The following is a 13,270-nucleotide window of genomic DNA, read 5'->3' as shown; positions in this document are numbered from 1 at the left end:
TCGACAGGCTGCAGGGGAGCGAGGATGGGCCGAGGCTTCGGGCTGTCTTCGCTAGCCGACATGGCGGTCGCAGTCTAAGGGTCGCAAGCCAGAATGGGTGACAGCGAGCAGCAGCGCAGGCAGGGGCGGCGAAGGCAGGCGGGCGACATAAAGGCGTTTGGCAACAAGCAAACAGCCGCTTTCATCAACCCCCGCCATCTATCACCCCCGCGTGGCGCGCATGTGCGCGAGGAAGGCAGCAAATCGGAACACCGTATTTACTGGAAGGTCCTACACGCTAGTACACAGTCCGACTACGCTCCTTACTTGTCCGATTGTCCGGCTCGACGAGCACGTAGCGTCCCTCCTCCAACTTTACGTCCACCGAAAGTCCTTCCGACTGTGACTCGGCGAGCCACAACGGCGTCAAACCCAGCCAAGCACCGATTCTGGACACCCAGCGGCGCCGCCATCTCCCGTCGGCGCGCACTGGGTCACCGAGAAGCTCCTCCCACCGGTACGCAGGTCGCACACGGATGTCTGCCAGGTCGTGGTCCGTTCCGCCACCTGTGCCAATGGTGGAAGGCTTCCCCTGGGTCTCCAGGTCGACATCGGTCATCTCGAGTTCATGCCCGCCATGGCCATAGTGGAACATGATTGCCTGCAGATGAATGTCAGTATAGAGGGCGAACAAATCAAGGTGGGGTACGTACCCTATTCGTATCGTGGAAGACGGTCTCGTTCAGCCGCAAATATAACTTATTGAGGAACCCAGAATGAAAGAGGTCGCTCCGACGTCTTGGCTTCGACATCAACCCCCTCTGGATGAGGAAAGACTCCAGCACCGGTCGTGCGAGCGGCGTGTACGCCACACACGTCGGGTAATGAGGGTTGAAATCCTTCGAGTGTGTGTTGAGCGCCTTGACCGCGTCCCGGTTTCGTCTCCAGAAGTCATCCTGCTTGGCATGAGCATGATGCACCTGATGCAGCAAGCTTTATGAACGCACCCAAAAGATGTACCACCAGCACGCAGCCTCGCTGGAGGTGACGATTTCCAAGCGTTCATACGCCGTCTCAAACACACCCTCGCTCCCCGCCATCAACTGCCGCACCCTCAAATCCCGCTCATGCAATATCGAGCTCTCCGCCAACCTTGACGGGTCCTGCGGCCGATCATACACAAACGCAAGGAATCGGTACGTCAGCACCTCCTCCTTCCACCTGCACTCCGCACGCGCATGCTGTCGGTACTCCTCGATCGTGCTCTCCAGTTCGCGCAGCCGAAGGTCGATCTTGTCCTCGTTCATCGCGAGAAAGCGCGCGAGGGACGGGGTCAAGTCGAAGTCCTCGTCCAGCCCGATGACTGCACCGGTGGTTTGTACCTTCTTGGAGAACTTGAGCTTGACGTCGAACCCGCTGCCGAGCTGGTGCTTCTTGAACTTGAGATGGCCGTGATGGCCAATTTGCAGCTGGCATTGATGGAAGTGCTGCGTGTGTTGTGCTTTGTAGCGAGTGCTTGAGCAACACCAGTAGCCGGCAGAGCCGATGGGCTAGATGGACGCAATCAGTTGAAAGCTCACAGTGATTCGGGGAAGCGCTCACCGTAACATACTCGTACGGCCACCGGACAGTCTGCCCCTCCAGCGCACGCAAACACAACCGCACATGCCTCCTCCGCCTGATATCCGGGCTCGAATTCTGTTGAATATACTCCTCGAAGTCGGCCAGCTCGCGAATGACGGCCAGCGGGCCCTCATCGTAGCGAATAACCAGCGTCGGCGGGAAGGGTATCCACCACGCGTTGCCGAAGTGCGCTTTGCAGTTGACGATCTGGTTCTTGCTTGAGGGTTTCCAGTAGCAGTCGGGCCCGACGAAGTACTGCTGGATGAGGTCGCGCAGGTGTAAGAATCGAGGGCTGTCGGGTCCGGTGGTGAGTGTGACGGCGCGACGGTAGGCCATTATGCCCTCTTCGCGAAGGATCTGCATGGCTGGTGTCAGTATCACCGACGAGAGGCGCTCATCACTAGTGCATGCCTTCAAGTTCTCCACATGCCGTTCGCCTGGTGTACCCTCGAAGTCCAGCAGGTATGGCGGGTATTCCGAGTTTCGGCCCTCAGCAAACATCATCCTTTGCTTCGCCGGGATCCGGCATTGCGGGTTGGTGAGGAGCAAGGTGGAGATCGACTCTTGCCAGATCCTCCTCTTCGCATGCAAGGAGAAGGGCGTGAGGTCCAGACTGGAGTATGGGTCAATATATAGTAGTACGTGGCGACAGAGGACATACTGAGGGGAGAAGATATCGATACCTAGAAGGTATGTTCAGCGAAAAGAAGGATTCAACATGCGGAGGAACTCACTGAAGTCGATGCGGCGAGTCCAGCGCTTGACCCATGTCTGGACGAAGGGGAAGCTGATCAACGTGAAATCTGCAAGAACGTTAGCGCTTTCACATTTCAAGGGGTACTTTCGACTCACAGATGCTTAGGCCATAAGTTAGGATGTAAATCCTGTCGAAGGCCCGTTAGTTAGCCCTACAGTTAAGCAACAACCGAGTTAACTTACGCGTAAAGTACATAGCTGTTCAAAAATTCCTTCCCCGGAGCATCGAGCCGAATTGCAAGCGCCACCGCACTCGTCGTGATATAGTTCAACCTCGAGATCCACTCGCTCGCATTGTTCACCGGGTCCAAGAACGGAGCGTACAGGCACTGCGCGCCAAAGAACGCCACCGTCGTCGATAGCAATAAGACTTGTCGCACGATGGGGATCGTCGTGTGCGAGACGGAGCGGAAGAGGCAGTTGTCATTGGCGAAGACTGCGGTGATGACGAGCGTGCTAAGCTTGGCGAAGTGGTACATGGCGTGGTAGGTGCCCCAGTTGCGGCGGAAAGCTAGATACGGGGTTAAGTGGAAAAGGCGGAGGGTGGGATGGAGAGAGGGAGACTTACCAGAGTAAAGGAATGCAAAGGGGTTGTTGTCGCGGGCGAGGAGGCGCCTGTATTCGCTGTCCATCTCGACGGAGTTGCGCTTGCGGCCCAGTTCGGTGTAATGATCGACCTTTGGTACCGACTGCTTTATGACGCGCCGCAAGGATATCGGGAACCAGATGGTTAACTGCAACACAGATCAGCAGATGTAAGTCCTGGCTCACGAAGTCAGACGTACAAAGACAACCACAATCAACGCCAAGATGATGACAACAGGCGCATAGTTGATCTCGTTCTTCTTCATCGTCGTCGTCCAGCAGAAGTCCAGCGGTTCCCGGAACTCGCTAGCTGGACCCAGTGACGGCAGCTCCAGAGGTGTCCCGGTAACGTTGCCATATGGGTTCCCATTGACCCAGAGGTCATCGGACCAAATCAGAACGTGAACGGCGATGGTGCTGAGAGGAAGATAGATAACCGTGAGCAGAAAGGACACGATCAGAACGCCCCAGCGACTTCCTGGATCCTCTGACTGGAGACCTTCGAGAGCGACATAGCGATCACAGCATCGGGTCTGTCGGTGAAAGTAGAAGAGTAGGATGGAAGTTATGACCATGAAGGCGAGCAGGAATATGATGGACTCGGTGAGCGTCGAGGCAAAGTTGAGGGCGAGGAAGTTGGGTCTACGTGTCGTGAGCAGAGCGAAAGGGTAAACAAGGAGTGGCCAGGACGTACATAGTACCCAGAAAGAGGCCCTTCCATTTCTCCCCAACACGGTCATAACCTCCGACGGGAGCTTCGGAGAGTCAGTAAGAATTTGACGTTCATCGCGAAAACATACCTATGGTGTTGAGGATCAAGGCGAAGATCTGGGCCGTATTGATGAGTCCCTGCAAGCTATAGTACGACGCGAGGGCGCTAGAGCCCTACAGATATTTTCAGTAACTGAAGAGCGACAGAACATGAAGCATAAGCGCACAGTGAACCCAACGATGATGTTGAGCGCGGCACCCAGAATGGTCGTGCGATTCCTCCAGAACGGTGCCACGGTCGTATTGGTTTCGAGATCTTCTAGAGTTCGCTCCGAAGCAGCCAGCTTGTCCATGGGTGGAAACATGGAATCTTCCTTTCCCTTCATGTTCACGAACGTGGGTGGTTGGAGCGTGGTCAGGTACTGATCCAGTCGGGGAAGGTGCAGCGGTGCAGCATCCTCGGCGAAGAGCTGGGACGAGGGCACGGGGGTGTGAGGTGGAAAGTGAGGGTAGGTGACGCGTCGGCTGGTCGAGGGAGGGGAGAGGGGGGACTTGACGTCTTCGAGGATGGGGGATGACTTCTCGAGCAGTTCATCCTTCTCCGCCTCCTCGTCCCAATACGGAGGCGGTGAGGTCGTCCTTGGAACGGTATCTCGTAGCGTGATTGAGCTTTCAGTGTTGGTGTCCGCAATGTCAGCAGTGTGTTCCGGTGCTAAACGAGAGTTGTCGTTATTGTCGTGAGAGGTCGTGAGCGTCGTAGCAGATGAAAGCAAGGTAGATCCAGAAGCACTGGAATTGCGATGAGGATTACGGGAAGCATTAGGTTGTCGTATAAAGCGAGCGGGAGAGGGAGGAGGTGGGGATAAGTTAGCGGATCGGCTGCTTGATGCCAGGCTGGATGAACGAGTGCTGGACATCGTACGGGATGATGTAGGCGGCCTCTCGAGCGTCGAGGCGCGCTCGTACTGCTGGACAAGATCCCGTACGGTCATTGGTGAGCACTAGGCATGAACAGCGCCGGGGGAACGAGGGGAACGCGCTCGCCGTTGTCGACGCGATGGCGGTGACGACAATGGCTCCTCGTCAGTACCCCATCAATTAGCACTCGACGCCACATTTTGCCTTATCAGGAGTCCATTGTTCCTGCAAGGTCGCACGGTCAGGGGGCTTGCCCACGGTGCTCTGGGCCGGCTTGTCTACGATACCCTAGGTAGCAGCTGACGCGACAAGCGATAGGTTCTGAGCAAGCCTGCGCTCCGACACGCGGCGTGCCGCGTCCTCCGCAAGAGCTCGCGAACGCTGTTTGGTCTTCTTTATAAGGCAGGTACTGCCGCGTGCGTCCCGTGGACCGAATCCAGACAAGCCACAAAAGGCCATAGCATTGGCAAGGGATGTCCGAATCGGACTGCCCGAATGCGCTTCGGACAGGCTAATCTGGTTTCCGAGTCGGACCTCGCGCGCTCCCTGCAGGACACTTGAGTGCATATAAGTGAGCGATCAACATTCATCTCCTCATTATTCCTTCGTCCTTCACCATGCACCGAGGACTCCTTCTTCATATAATACACGGTAAGTGACTTTTTCTACATAAATCCCGAGGGTCCTTGTCCTTGCCCCTGCCTCCCGGTCTGAGCACCCCAGGCGATATTATCGTGCGAGCCAGCCGCGGGAGAAATGTTATACAGTCCTTGAACATCGTACTGCGCCATCCTCGGGTCGTAGTGCTGTTGCCCGGAGGACGACGACCCACTTGACGGCGTCCCACCACTGCCTAACCCACCATATGGCGAGGACCCAGAGCCCATCGAGCCAGGACTATCCCTACTCGAGGGATTGCCTGAGCCCATGCTGCTCCCCGACCCCATCCCCATGACCAGATCGATGCCTAGCGGCATATCCGAGAACATGCCCAGCCCGCTACCCATCCCCGCCAACGAACCCACATCCGTCGGGCCCTGGTGGAAGGTCCTAGCGTCGGACGACGCGCCATTCCACCCCTGCTGGCCGAACATGAGCTGGTCGATACCAGGTGGCATGTTGCTGCCGTAGTTGTTGAGCCCATTGCCCGCGGCCGACAGGTCAAAGTTTGGGTTCCCCTCCTGGCGCAACGTCGCGTCCGGAATCTGCCAGTTCGCCATGTCCATGCTGAGGTCCATCCCAGCGAAGAAGTTTGCCGACTGGTCGAAGTTTGTTGACTGATCGAGGTTGACATTCGACAAATCATGTTGAAACTTGCCCTGCCCGTTCGTTGTGCCTGCGAAGGCTGCATACAATTCCGCCTCTTGTGACGATCCTCGTGAAGATGAATTTCCGGAGCTATTGCCGTCCTTTCGCACAACCCGCATGGAAGGCGGTAAGCCTAGCAAGCAAAGCTCCTGTTTCGTCGACTCGTCCACAGACTCCAGCTCGCGATTGTAGTACCGTCGCGCGACGCTCAGCATCTTCCCGGTGACCAACTGTCGAAAACTATATGAGCGCGAGTCAAAGACAATAAGTCGGAAGGCTCACCTCGGTAGCCGGTGGTCTGCACATCAATGAACCCTTCTCAAATAGTGGGGCGGCAGTCTCCAGATACTTCAGCGCTTCCGCGGCTAGAGAGCTCTCGCGAGCCTCGATGACAATAGTCGCCAAGACCATCTATGCACACTTCGTCAGCCTCGGCTTGATGCCATAGAAGACAGAACGCACGCATGAGGAAAAGAGCAGACTCCAGAAAAACCAGCACTCAGCCAGCATTTCCTGGTGCTTCCCCATTAAATCCTTTATGCCGGTTACTATCTGACAGGAAGACCGGTACACAGCCAGAACCGAGGGCGCGAAGGCATGTGCCAGAGGATCCCCTTCTGCTCGTAACGCAGCCCCAGCGTAGCTTCTGTGTATGTACAACAAGTCTGTGTATGTTATCAGTGTGCGGTCGCAAATAGGGTCCGAACGACTACTCACGCCCTTGCAGCATTGTCACAACACAGAATTGCTGCATCGCCTTCGTCCCATCCTCCGCCCATGCACACCCAGCCGGTACAGGATACACAGCGGGCGAACGCAAATGCGGTGGTATCGGAAAGTTGCGGATCCGCTTGTCGAGCTCGAGGACCGCCTTGTACGACGGAGAACGCGTCGAGAAGATATGCATGGCAACATGGGACAAGACAGTTGCAGCCCATCGGTGCTTCCAGGCATGGAAGCTGATGTTCTGCGCGTCCTTGTCCGGCGTGGCACTGCCATCGGGAGTTGATTCTCGTTCCCAGTCGGCAGGGAATTTGGTGTCGGCGTGCTGTATCATGAGAGCTGGTGGTCGTCCGTATGCCAGAGCCTGCACAGAAGGAGTTAGCACGCGTTCGTATATCTTACAACTAGACCTACTGCCGACGTCTCGTAGATGTACAATTCCCAGAACATCAACCTTCGACGCTCAACCTCTTCTGGATCAAGCTCCCACCCCGCGGAGTCTCGTTCTTCGTATGGTCAGCGGTGAGAAGGAAGGGCTTAGAATTTTCGTGCGACTCACGCAGTCCAATCTAAGTTCAAGTCAGTTTTTTCGTTTACTCAGAAGTTAGGAATCGCTCACAATAGACGCCAACCTCGAGCACAAGCCACAAAGAACCCATCGCTCTTCGTTCTTCCTCTGTTGCTCCGCCCGATATATGAACCGAACCAGCAAAAAGATAGTCTGTACCGTCGCGCAGGTGGCCTCCTGCAACATTGAGTGGAAGGCAACCGCCGCGCGGCTGAGGTAAATGTACTGATGCGCTCGTGGTCCTGCGGCGTTGTCACCCTTGTCAAACAGCGCGCCAATTCCGATGAGTGCGAAGAAGAGCGCTAGTTTGTGGGCGTGGAAGGAGCACAGGGACTTCTTCCCGGCGTTTTCGTATAGGGGTTGTAGCACGGACGCATGGAAGTCCTTCTCCGTTATAGGGCAGAACCTGGAAGATTATGAGAATCGTATTTGGCATGAGCATAGTCAGTGGAGGATGGAGGACGTACATCCAGGCCTCCCTTTGGTAAAACAGGTGAGCCATCTGAACCGCGCGCTCTCGCGGTGGCAACCACGGCAAGAACACGTCTTTCGTGCATGACGGGGTCTTCTGGCCGAAAGGGAAGGTATTGACGAGGTCGATGATCTCTGCGGGTAGGCCCAACGAATATATGTTGACGGTATCGTAGTCATCTTCATTGAGAATGCCCGAGATGAACTCCGACTGCGCGCTATCACCCTGGTATCGTGCTTGCCCATCTGCGCCGATGGAAAGCATTCCTATAGCATTTGTCACGCGCTGGACGTCGTCATCCGTAGACGTCCCTGGCAGCTGCTCGGGTTGAAGGAGGGGGTGATCATCGCGAGAAGCGGCGAGGGCGGCTTCGAGTTCGCGGACGCGGTTCTGAAGGGACTTGACGTGTTCCCCAAGCTTCTGCGAGTGAGCGAGGAGGACTCTATGGGATCAGCGTCAGACTGCGGCGGCGATGAGCAGAGGAAGACGACGCACTTATTGCCCTTCGTCGCTGGCATGGTGCCTGGGCGCTAGAGCTCGTATACATCTCCTTCATCAACGATCGGCAGTGCAACTCACCATTAGGGCATAGGGAGGCGCATCCTCGTCTAAGTAAGCTTAGCGATGTGCAAGGACAGTGGGTTATGAACGCACTTAATGCACGACTGGCAAGGGAATACCCTAGTACCCAGGTGAGGATCTACTTTTGAATGAACCGCGTGTGGCGCGCAGCTCACCTGTCACACTGCAAGATACACGTTCTGTGAGCCAGACGTATGTTTCCATAAGCTGAGATACGCACCGCTATCTTTGATCTCCTACATTCTGCGCAGGAAAGGCTGCTCTTCTTCTTGTCCGACTCCTTGTCCGTAACCTTCATGGTCTCTCGTTATATGCGCCTCGATCCGTGTGAAGAGATCCTCTAGAGAATCCCTCAGTTACTTTTTCCTATGCGTGCTTAATCTCGAGAGGCCTCGCGAAGCAATCGAATGGATAGTTTGCGGTTCGTTCACGGAGATGGAGGTTCAGAGCAACAGGGAGCAATACCTCTCGGCCCGCCGATCGCGTATGCTGACTGAAGGGGGCGCGTCCTTTACTCAATACCGACTTACCCACTATAGCAACTTCTACCACCGAGAATCGCGCAGATCAGCTTCATCGACCGTCTATTCATTAGAGAAGGTCCATTTCGGACAGCTTAACAGTATGAGACATGGCGTCCTTCACAATCCTACCCAGTAGGCGCGAGATGAGGAGTCCGGGGATATTAGTGATATGCGTAGCGTCCATCCATACACTTGTTGTACTATGCAATGTCCATGATCCAGCGTCCTTACTTGCCAAACCGCATCTGAGCCCCCGCAAACTGGTCGAGGGCGCTCCGGAAAGTGTTCTCATCTAAGGGTATGAAGCGAGCCTCCCCCCAATCGCGTATCGTCCTGCGTACACGATAGCGGTCGTAGCTGTACGTATTGGTCAGTCACTGAAGTATAGCCGCAGAGCCCACTCGCCGAGCTCACGAGGGACGCGAACTCACTATATTTCTGTCAGGCGTATCTGCCACGGGGGAAATCCGTGTAGCTCTAACGGCTCCGCCCTACTCTTCGGTGGCGTGAGCGGGTGCACAATCATGAAGTCCGGCTCTGAGAGGCCGTACTTCCCTATAGAACAAGCGTGTCAGATACGCGGATTCACGGCGAGTTCTCCCCTTACCCTCAATCATGGTATTCAGCTCCGCTATAGATAGGTCGAGCGATGTGCTGGAAGATTCGTGCGCAGACGTCCGTGCATTGACGGCGAGTTCTGTGGCTGTTTCTGCGAGCATGGCCTTCGAAACGCGACGGTCTACGATACAGATATCGAGGGCGGGCAGATCCTGCAGCTGCTGCAGCGAGCGCTTGTCCCCATCACCTGGGAAGAAGTTATGCTTTATTAGCTTCAGACGCAGTCATCAACAGCCCACTTACTGGACTGCTGACGATGCTTCAGGCCCTTGGTGGAAGGTCGGGGCTTCTGAATCTCAGGGATGCGGAACTTCGTAACATGCACGGCACCAGAGGTGATCTCTTCTATGGGAGATATAGGCCGAGAGTCGTCATGCTCGGATAGTGGGGGAGTAAGCAGGTAGTCCGCTTCCGTCTCACTCGACGAGTTTTCTGGGAGGGTATGCACGGAGAGGATGCGCTTCTGCAATTCAGAGGACATATCTTGCACTCTTCCTGAGCATGAATGAGTATAGGCCCCCATGCAGGAAAGCAACCTCGCACCTTCACGGTCGTAGATCGTCAAGCGAGGGACGCCAAGCATCCTACACCACTTGACGGTGCTCTCGACGGTCTCTATGATCGCCTCCTCGAGTCTCTCCTTAGCGCGCGGGTCGTCCGCGAGCTTTTCCGAAGCAGAGGGATCCACGGTCAGCAGTACAGCAAGATGCTTAGGAAGCCGATCCCTAGGTGCCTGCAGTGGTAGGGGGATGCGCCTTCGGAAATGCCTCCATCTACTCTTGACTATCAAGCAAATAAAGTAGACGAAGTGCACCAGGCGCAGGAGGAGGTACGAGAGCATCGTCGAGGAGAGACCCGGAAGTCGAGCGCAGTCGATCAGGACCGGTGTGTCGTGGACGATGCGTACGTGGTTCGAAGCAAACGAGCGTTATTGCGCACGGCAAGTACGTGAAGGTGATGACCGCGCTCTCAGAGCTTCGAGGGGAGACAGAGGGGAAGCGAGCCTAGGCGGTGAAAGGGTGTCGAAGATGAGGCCAGAACACGTCGCTTGTTCCCCGAGCGTCGGACGCGTTCATGCTCGGTTGTCTATTCCGGGCAAGTGACGCAGATGGACCCACAACTGCGCACCCACAAGTCCATTGTTCCACGCGGGGGACAGCGCAGACGATGGAGGGTATAGCATTCAGCAGATACGAAGAACGCATTACTGCCACTAGGTGACAGCCACAATCTACATAACAATGTCTAGGGCGAGCAATGCGCGCGAGCCAAGTATACTACTACAACTACCAAATAACTGAAGCAAGTATGCCGTGTGTGTAAGTACTGGCTGGGCCGCCGGACATAGCATGCCTGCCGCCCAGCCAGGTGTGATGAACCGTCAGTGGGAGGATGTAAAGGAGTGGGATGAGTGATGCGTGAGTGAGTGCCGAAGAAAACCATAGATAATTGTATACTAGAAAGCAATCGTACAGTGGGCACGCCAAGCGAGAGCTGGTGAAGAATACACAAGGGTAGGGAGTCCAAGACCGTCAACATATGTGCATGACCGGGACCAAGGCCGCCCCGGTCGAGAAAGAGTCCAAGGAAACCGGATAACAATAGCGACTATCAAAGCTTTTGGTCCGTCCCTTCCCGCTTGAGTGCCCGACCTGGAGTCGTTATACACGTGCATGTAGAACCGTTAACCACTGAGGGCAGCGGCTACTCGCCCTCTTCTTTGGAGGACCGTATAGACGCGTTCCGAACAGCAAGCACCGGACGTGAGTAGTCCGCCTCATCACGCAAGTCTTGCGACGCCCTGCGAGCAGGGTTGAGACTACAGGGATCCAGTGAGCTCAAACATATATTTCTCGCCGCCAGAATGAAACTTACCGATCGTCCGTGCTATCCGTCGAGTACCTGCTCGCGTCATCTGCTGGCTCGTCCTCTCCAGGGGTGCCGGTCTCCGTCTTTCGCCGCGGATTGCGGGCAGGAATTGGCGGAGGCGGTGTACCAGGTGAAGGGACATTCAAACGAGGCGGCGTACTGGTGCCCGGTACTGCCAATGAGGTCGCCCCTGCCAGCGGCTCGTCGTCTGCCTCGCGGTCCTGCTGACGCCAGTAGCTGGCCATCAGCGGCTCGTAGCTCCCACTCGCCGAATGACCAGCCATGAAGTCGCCCGAGCTCTGGCCGCGCTCGTGCTGTGGTCCGACCGGCTCGTTGTATGCTGCTGACGGCGACGCGCCGCGCATTGCACCCGGAGGAGGGCTGGGAACCCTATTCTGCGGTGGAACGGCGTAGGCAGTGTTATCGAAGGCGTTATAGAACGAATCCCTTGGCTCGGAACCAAGGCCACCACCGAGGAGCGAGGCAGATGTGCGCGAGTCGTTCCGCAACTGCGAGTTTTGCGTAGACGCGCCGAAGCCCGAGCTCTGGTGCATGTTCTCCTCGTCATCGTCATCGAGCGGCTGCCGCTTTAGACCAGCGGCAGCGAGCGTCGCCTGCACGGCAGTATCGTGCTCGAGACGCCGCGTACGTCTCCGCTTGCGGATGAAGAAGATAAGGAAGAGCACCATGGCGGCCACCACTAAGCCAACGCAGACGAAGACACCAGCCACCGCACCCGTATTGCGGAAGAATGCATTACCACTGCCCCCACCCGAACCCGTATTCAATGGAGGATTTGCTCCAATCTGGGTGACGGTGAGAACCTCGCCCTGAGAGTTCGTCGTGGTTGCAGTGGAGGTCACGAATGACGGCGTCGATGTTGTGACTGACCCTTCCGAGTTGGTGGTGACGACAACGACTGTGGTCTGCAGTGTTGTGGTAATAACATTAGAGCCAGTCAACTGGGGCGTCGCCGTCGTCTCAGTGCGGGTCGCGGTCATCGTTGTCCCATCATCATCAGCGGCCGACGTCGTGGTCTGGCCGTTTGAGTCGGTGACGGTCGTGCGACGAGTTGTAGTGACGGGATCCTGGGTGGTAGTGGCGCCATCCGTCGTGGTAGTATCCTCGGTGGTGGTAGTGCCCTCAGTGGTGGTTGGGTCGGTGGTCGTAGAATCGTCAGTGGTGGTAGGCTCTTCAGTCGTGGTCTGCTCTGTGGTCGTCTGCTCTGTGGTTGTGGTGGGAGGGTCTGTGGTGGTCGTGGGGGGATCTGTGGTAGTGGTCGGTTCTGTGGTGGTTTGGTCCGTGGTGGTAGCGTCCGTAGTAGTCGCGTCCGTGGTCGTTGCATCGGTGGTAGTCGCGTCTGTGGTCGTCGCGTCTTCTGACGTCCTCGTCGGCGACGTCTCTGTCTCCGTCTGGGACTCAGTGGAGGTCTCCGACATGCTTGTTGTCTCCGCCTCGGAGGTTGTCTGGGTTCTGGGCACACATCAGCACCGGCAGATGCCCTATCGCAGGCGACTCACGGTGAGGTGCTGGTCTCTGTGGCCTCTGTTGTGGATGCGTCGTCGGTGGATGACATAGTGCCCGTGTCAGAGGTCGTTTCAGTGGGAGATGCGGTGAAGGTGTCGGTGGGGGAGTCAGTAGGGGAGTCGGTAGTGGTGGCGGTGGGAGAGTCGGATTCGGATGATGTTTCCGTCGCAGAGGCGGTTTGCGTATCAGAGTTAGTGTCGGTGGGTGCGGGCGTCGAGGTAGGGTCGGTGGTGGGTGTCGAATCGCCAGTGGAAGACATCAAGCACGGTCAGCTAGTGATACAATGCTAAGCAACCCAGACAGAAAGGGAAGAGAGCGAAAGGGAAGATCGAGAATGGAATACGGGCCGCGTCGAGCGCCGCTTGCACGACCTGCACAGCCGGAAGAAAGCGAGCGGGTATTGCGAATTGGAGCTCACCTCACGCAAACGTCATCACCCTCGCGCAGTTCCTGGCCTCGCACAGATCGCCGTCGACGTCGGTCGCTACGGGCTCGATGAAAGGCGCC

General features: G+C 56.5%; 5 protein-coding genes across 5 annotated transcripts; all 5 read right to left on the bottom strand.

Annotated features, from left to right (window-relative positions):
* Nucleotides 1-277: 277 nt before the first annotated feature.
* SCHCODRAFT_02487389 (uncharacterized protein) lies at nt 278-4,040 on the bottom strand (the record flags this gene model as incomplete). The annotated part of the gene is made up of 14 exons (XM_003038461.2): nt 278-640; nt 693-935; nt 987-1,529; nt 1,609-2,215; nt 2,264-2,285; nt 2,337-2,405; nt 2,455-2,486; nt 2,542-2,610; nt 2,644-2,869; nt 2,927-3,092; nt 3,144-3,585; nt 3,638-3,698; nt 3,744-3,828; nt 3,882-4,040. The coding sequence occupies 14 exons, from the start codon at nt 4,038-4,040 to the stop codon at nt 278-280; spliced, it is 3,087 nt and encodes a 1,028-aa protein (XP_003038507.1).
* Nucleotides 4,041-5,215: 1,175 nt separating this feature from the next.
* On the bottom strand, nt 5,216-6,237 carry SCHCODRAFT_02612407 (uncharacterized protein). Its single transcript, XM_050344534.1, has 2 exons — nt 6,163-6,237; nt 5,216-6,110 (listed from the first exon to the last, which is right to left on the bottom strand). Exon 2 carries the CDS (start codon nt 6,093-6,095, stop codon nt 5,238-5,240), a length of 858 nt encoding a protein of 285 aa, XP_050202391.1. The 5' UTR covers nt 6,096-6,110; nt 6,163-6,237; the 3' UTR covers nt 5,216-5,237.
* Nucleotides 6,136-8,639, bottom strand: SCHCODRAFT_064223 (uncharacterized protein; the record flags this gene model as incomplete). The annotated part of the gene is made up of 12 exons (XM_003038462.1): nt 8,446-8,639; nt 8,381-8,388; nt 8,298-8,324; nt 8,223-8,251; nt 8,139-8,166; nt 7,639-8,085; nt 7,223-7,577; nt 7,163-7,172; nt 7,018-7,109; nt 6,598-6,967; nt 6,343-6,545; nt 6,136-6,291 (listed from the first exon to the last, which is right to left on the bottom strand). Exons 1-12 carry the CDS (start codon nt 8,521-8,523, stop codon nt 6,136-6,138), a joined length of 1,803 nt encoding a protein of 600 aa, XP_003038508.1. The 5' UTR covers nt 8,524-8,639.
* A 337-nt stretch (nt 8,640-8,976) lies between these two features.
* On the bottom strand, nt 8,977-9,848 carry SCHCODRAFT_02488254 (uncharacterized protein; the record flags this gene model as incomplete). The annotated part of the gene is made up of 4 exons (XM_003038463.2): nt 8,977-9,106; nt 9,181-9,304; nt 9,357-9,554; nt 9,611-9,848. The coding sequence occupies 4 exons, from the start codon at nt 9,846-9,848 to the stop codon at nt 8,977-8,979; spliced, it is 690 nt and encodes a 229-aa protein (XP_003038509.1).
* A 1,097-nt stretch (nt 9,849-10,945) lies between these two features.
* SCHCODRAFT_02612400 (uncharacterized protein) lies at nt 10,946-11,796 on the bottom strand. Its single transcript, XM_003038464.2, has 2 exons — nt 11,243-11,796; nt 10,946-11,186 (listed from the first exon to the last, which is right to left on the bottom strand). Exons 1-2 carry the CDS (start codon nt 11,788-11,790, stop codon nt 11,072-11,074), a joined length of 663 nt encoding a protein of 220 aa, XP_003038510.2. The 5' UTR covers nt 11,791-11,796; the 3' UTR covers nt 10,946-11,071.
* Between the last annotated feature and the right edge of the window lie 1,474 nt (nt 11,797-13,270).

Source organism: Schizophyllum commune (assembly GCF_000143185.2).
Source record: "Schizophyllum commune H4-8 unplaced genomic scaffold SCHCOscaffold_2, whole genome shotgun sequence".
NCBI classification, from domain to species: domain Eukaryota; kingdom Fungi; phylum Basidiomycota; class Agaricomycetes; order Agaricales; family Schizophyllaceae; genus Schizophyllum; species Schizophyllum commune.
Note: the sequence above shows the minus strand (reverse complement) of the source record. Positions and strands in the feature narration are given on the sequence as shown.

Bases quoted from the DNA above. Each gene is read 5' to 3' on its own strand.
- SCHCODRAFT_02612400 (XM_003038464.2), bottom strand. From the start codon at position 11,790: ATGCACCAGAGCTCGGGCTTCGGCGCGTCTACGCAAAACTCGCAGTTG. The intron at 11,187-11,242 runs GTAAGTTTCATT...GGATCCCTGTAG, and splicing joins ACGGATAGCACGGACGATCG to TCTCAACCCTGCTCGCAGGG.
- SCHCODRAFT_02612407 (XM_050344534.1), bottom strand. From the start codon at position 6,095: ATGCTGAGCGTCGCGCGACGGTACTACAATCGCGAGCTGGAGTCTGTG.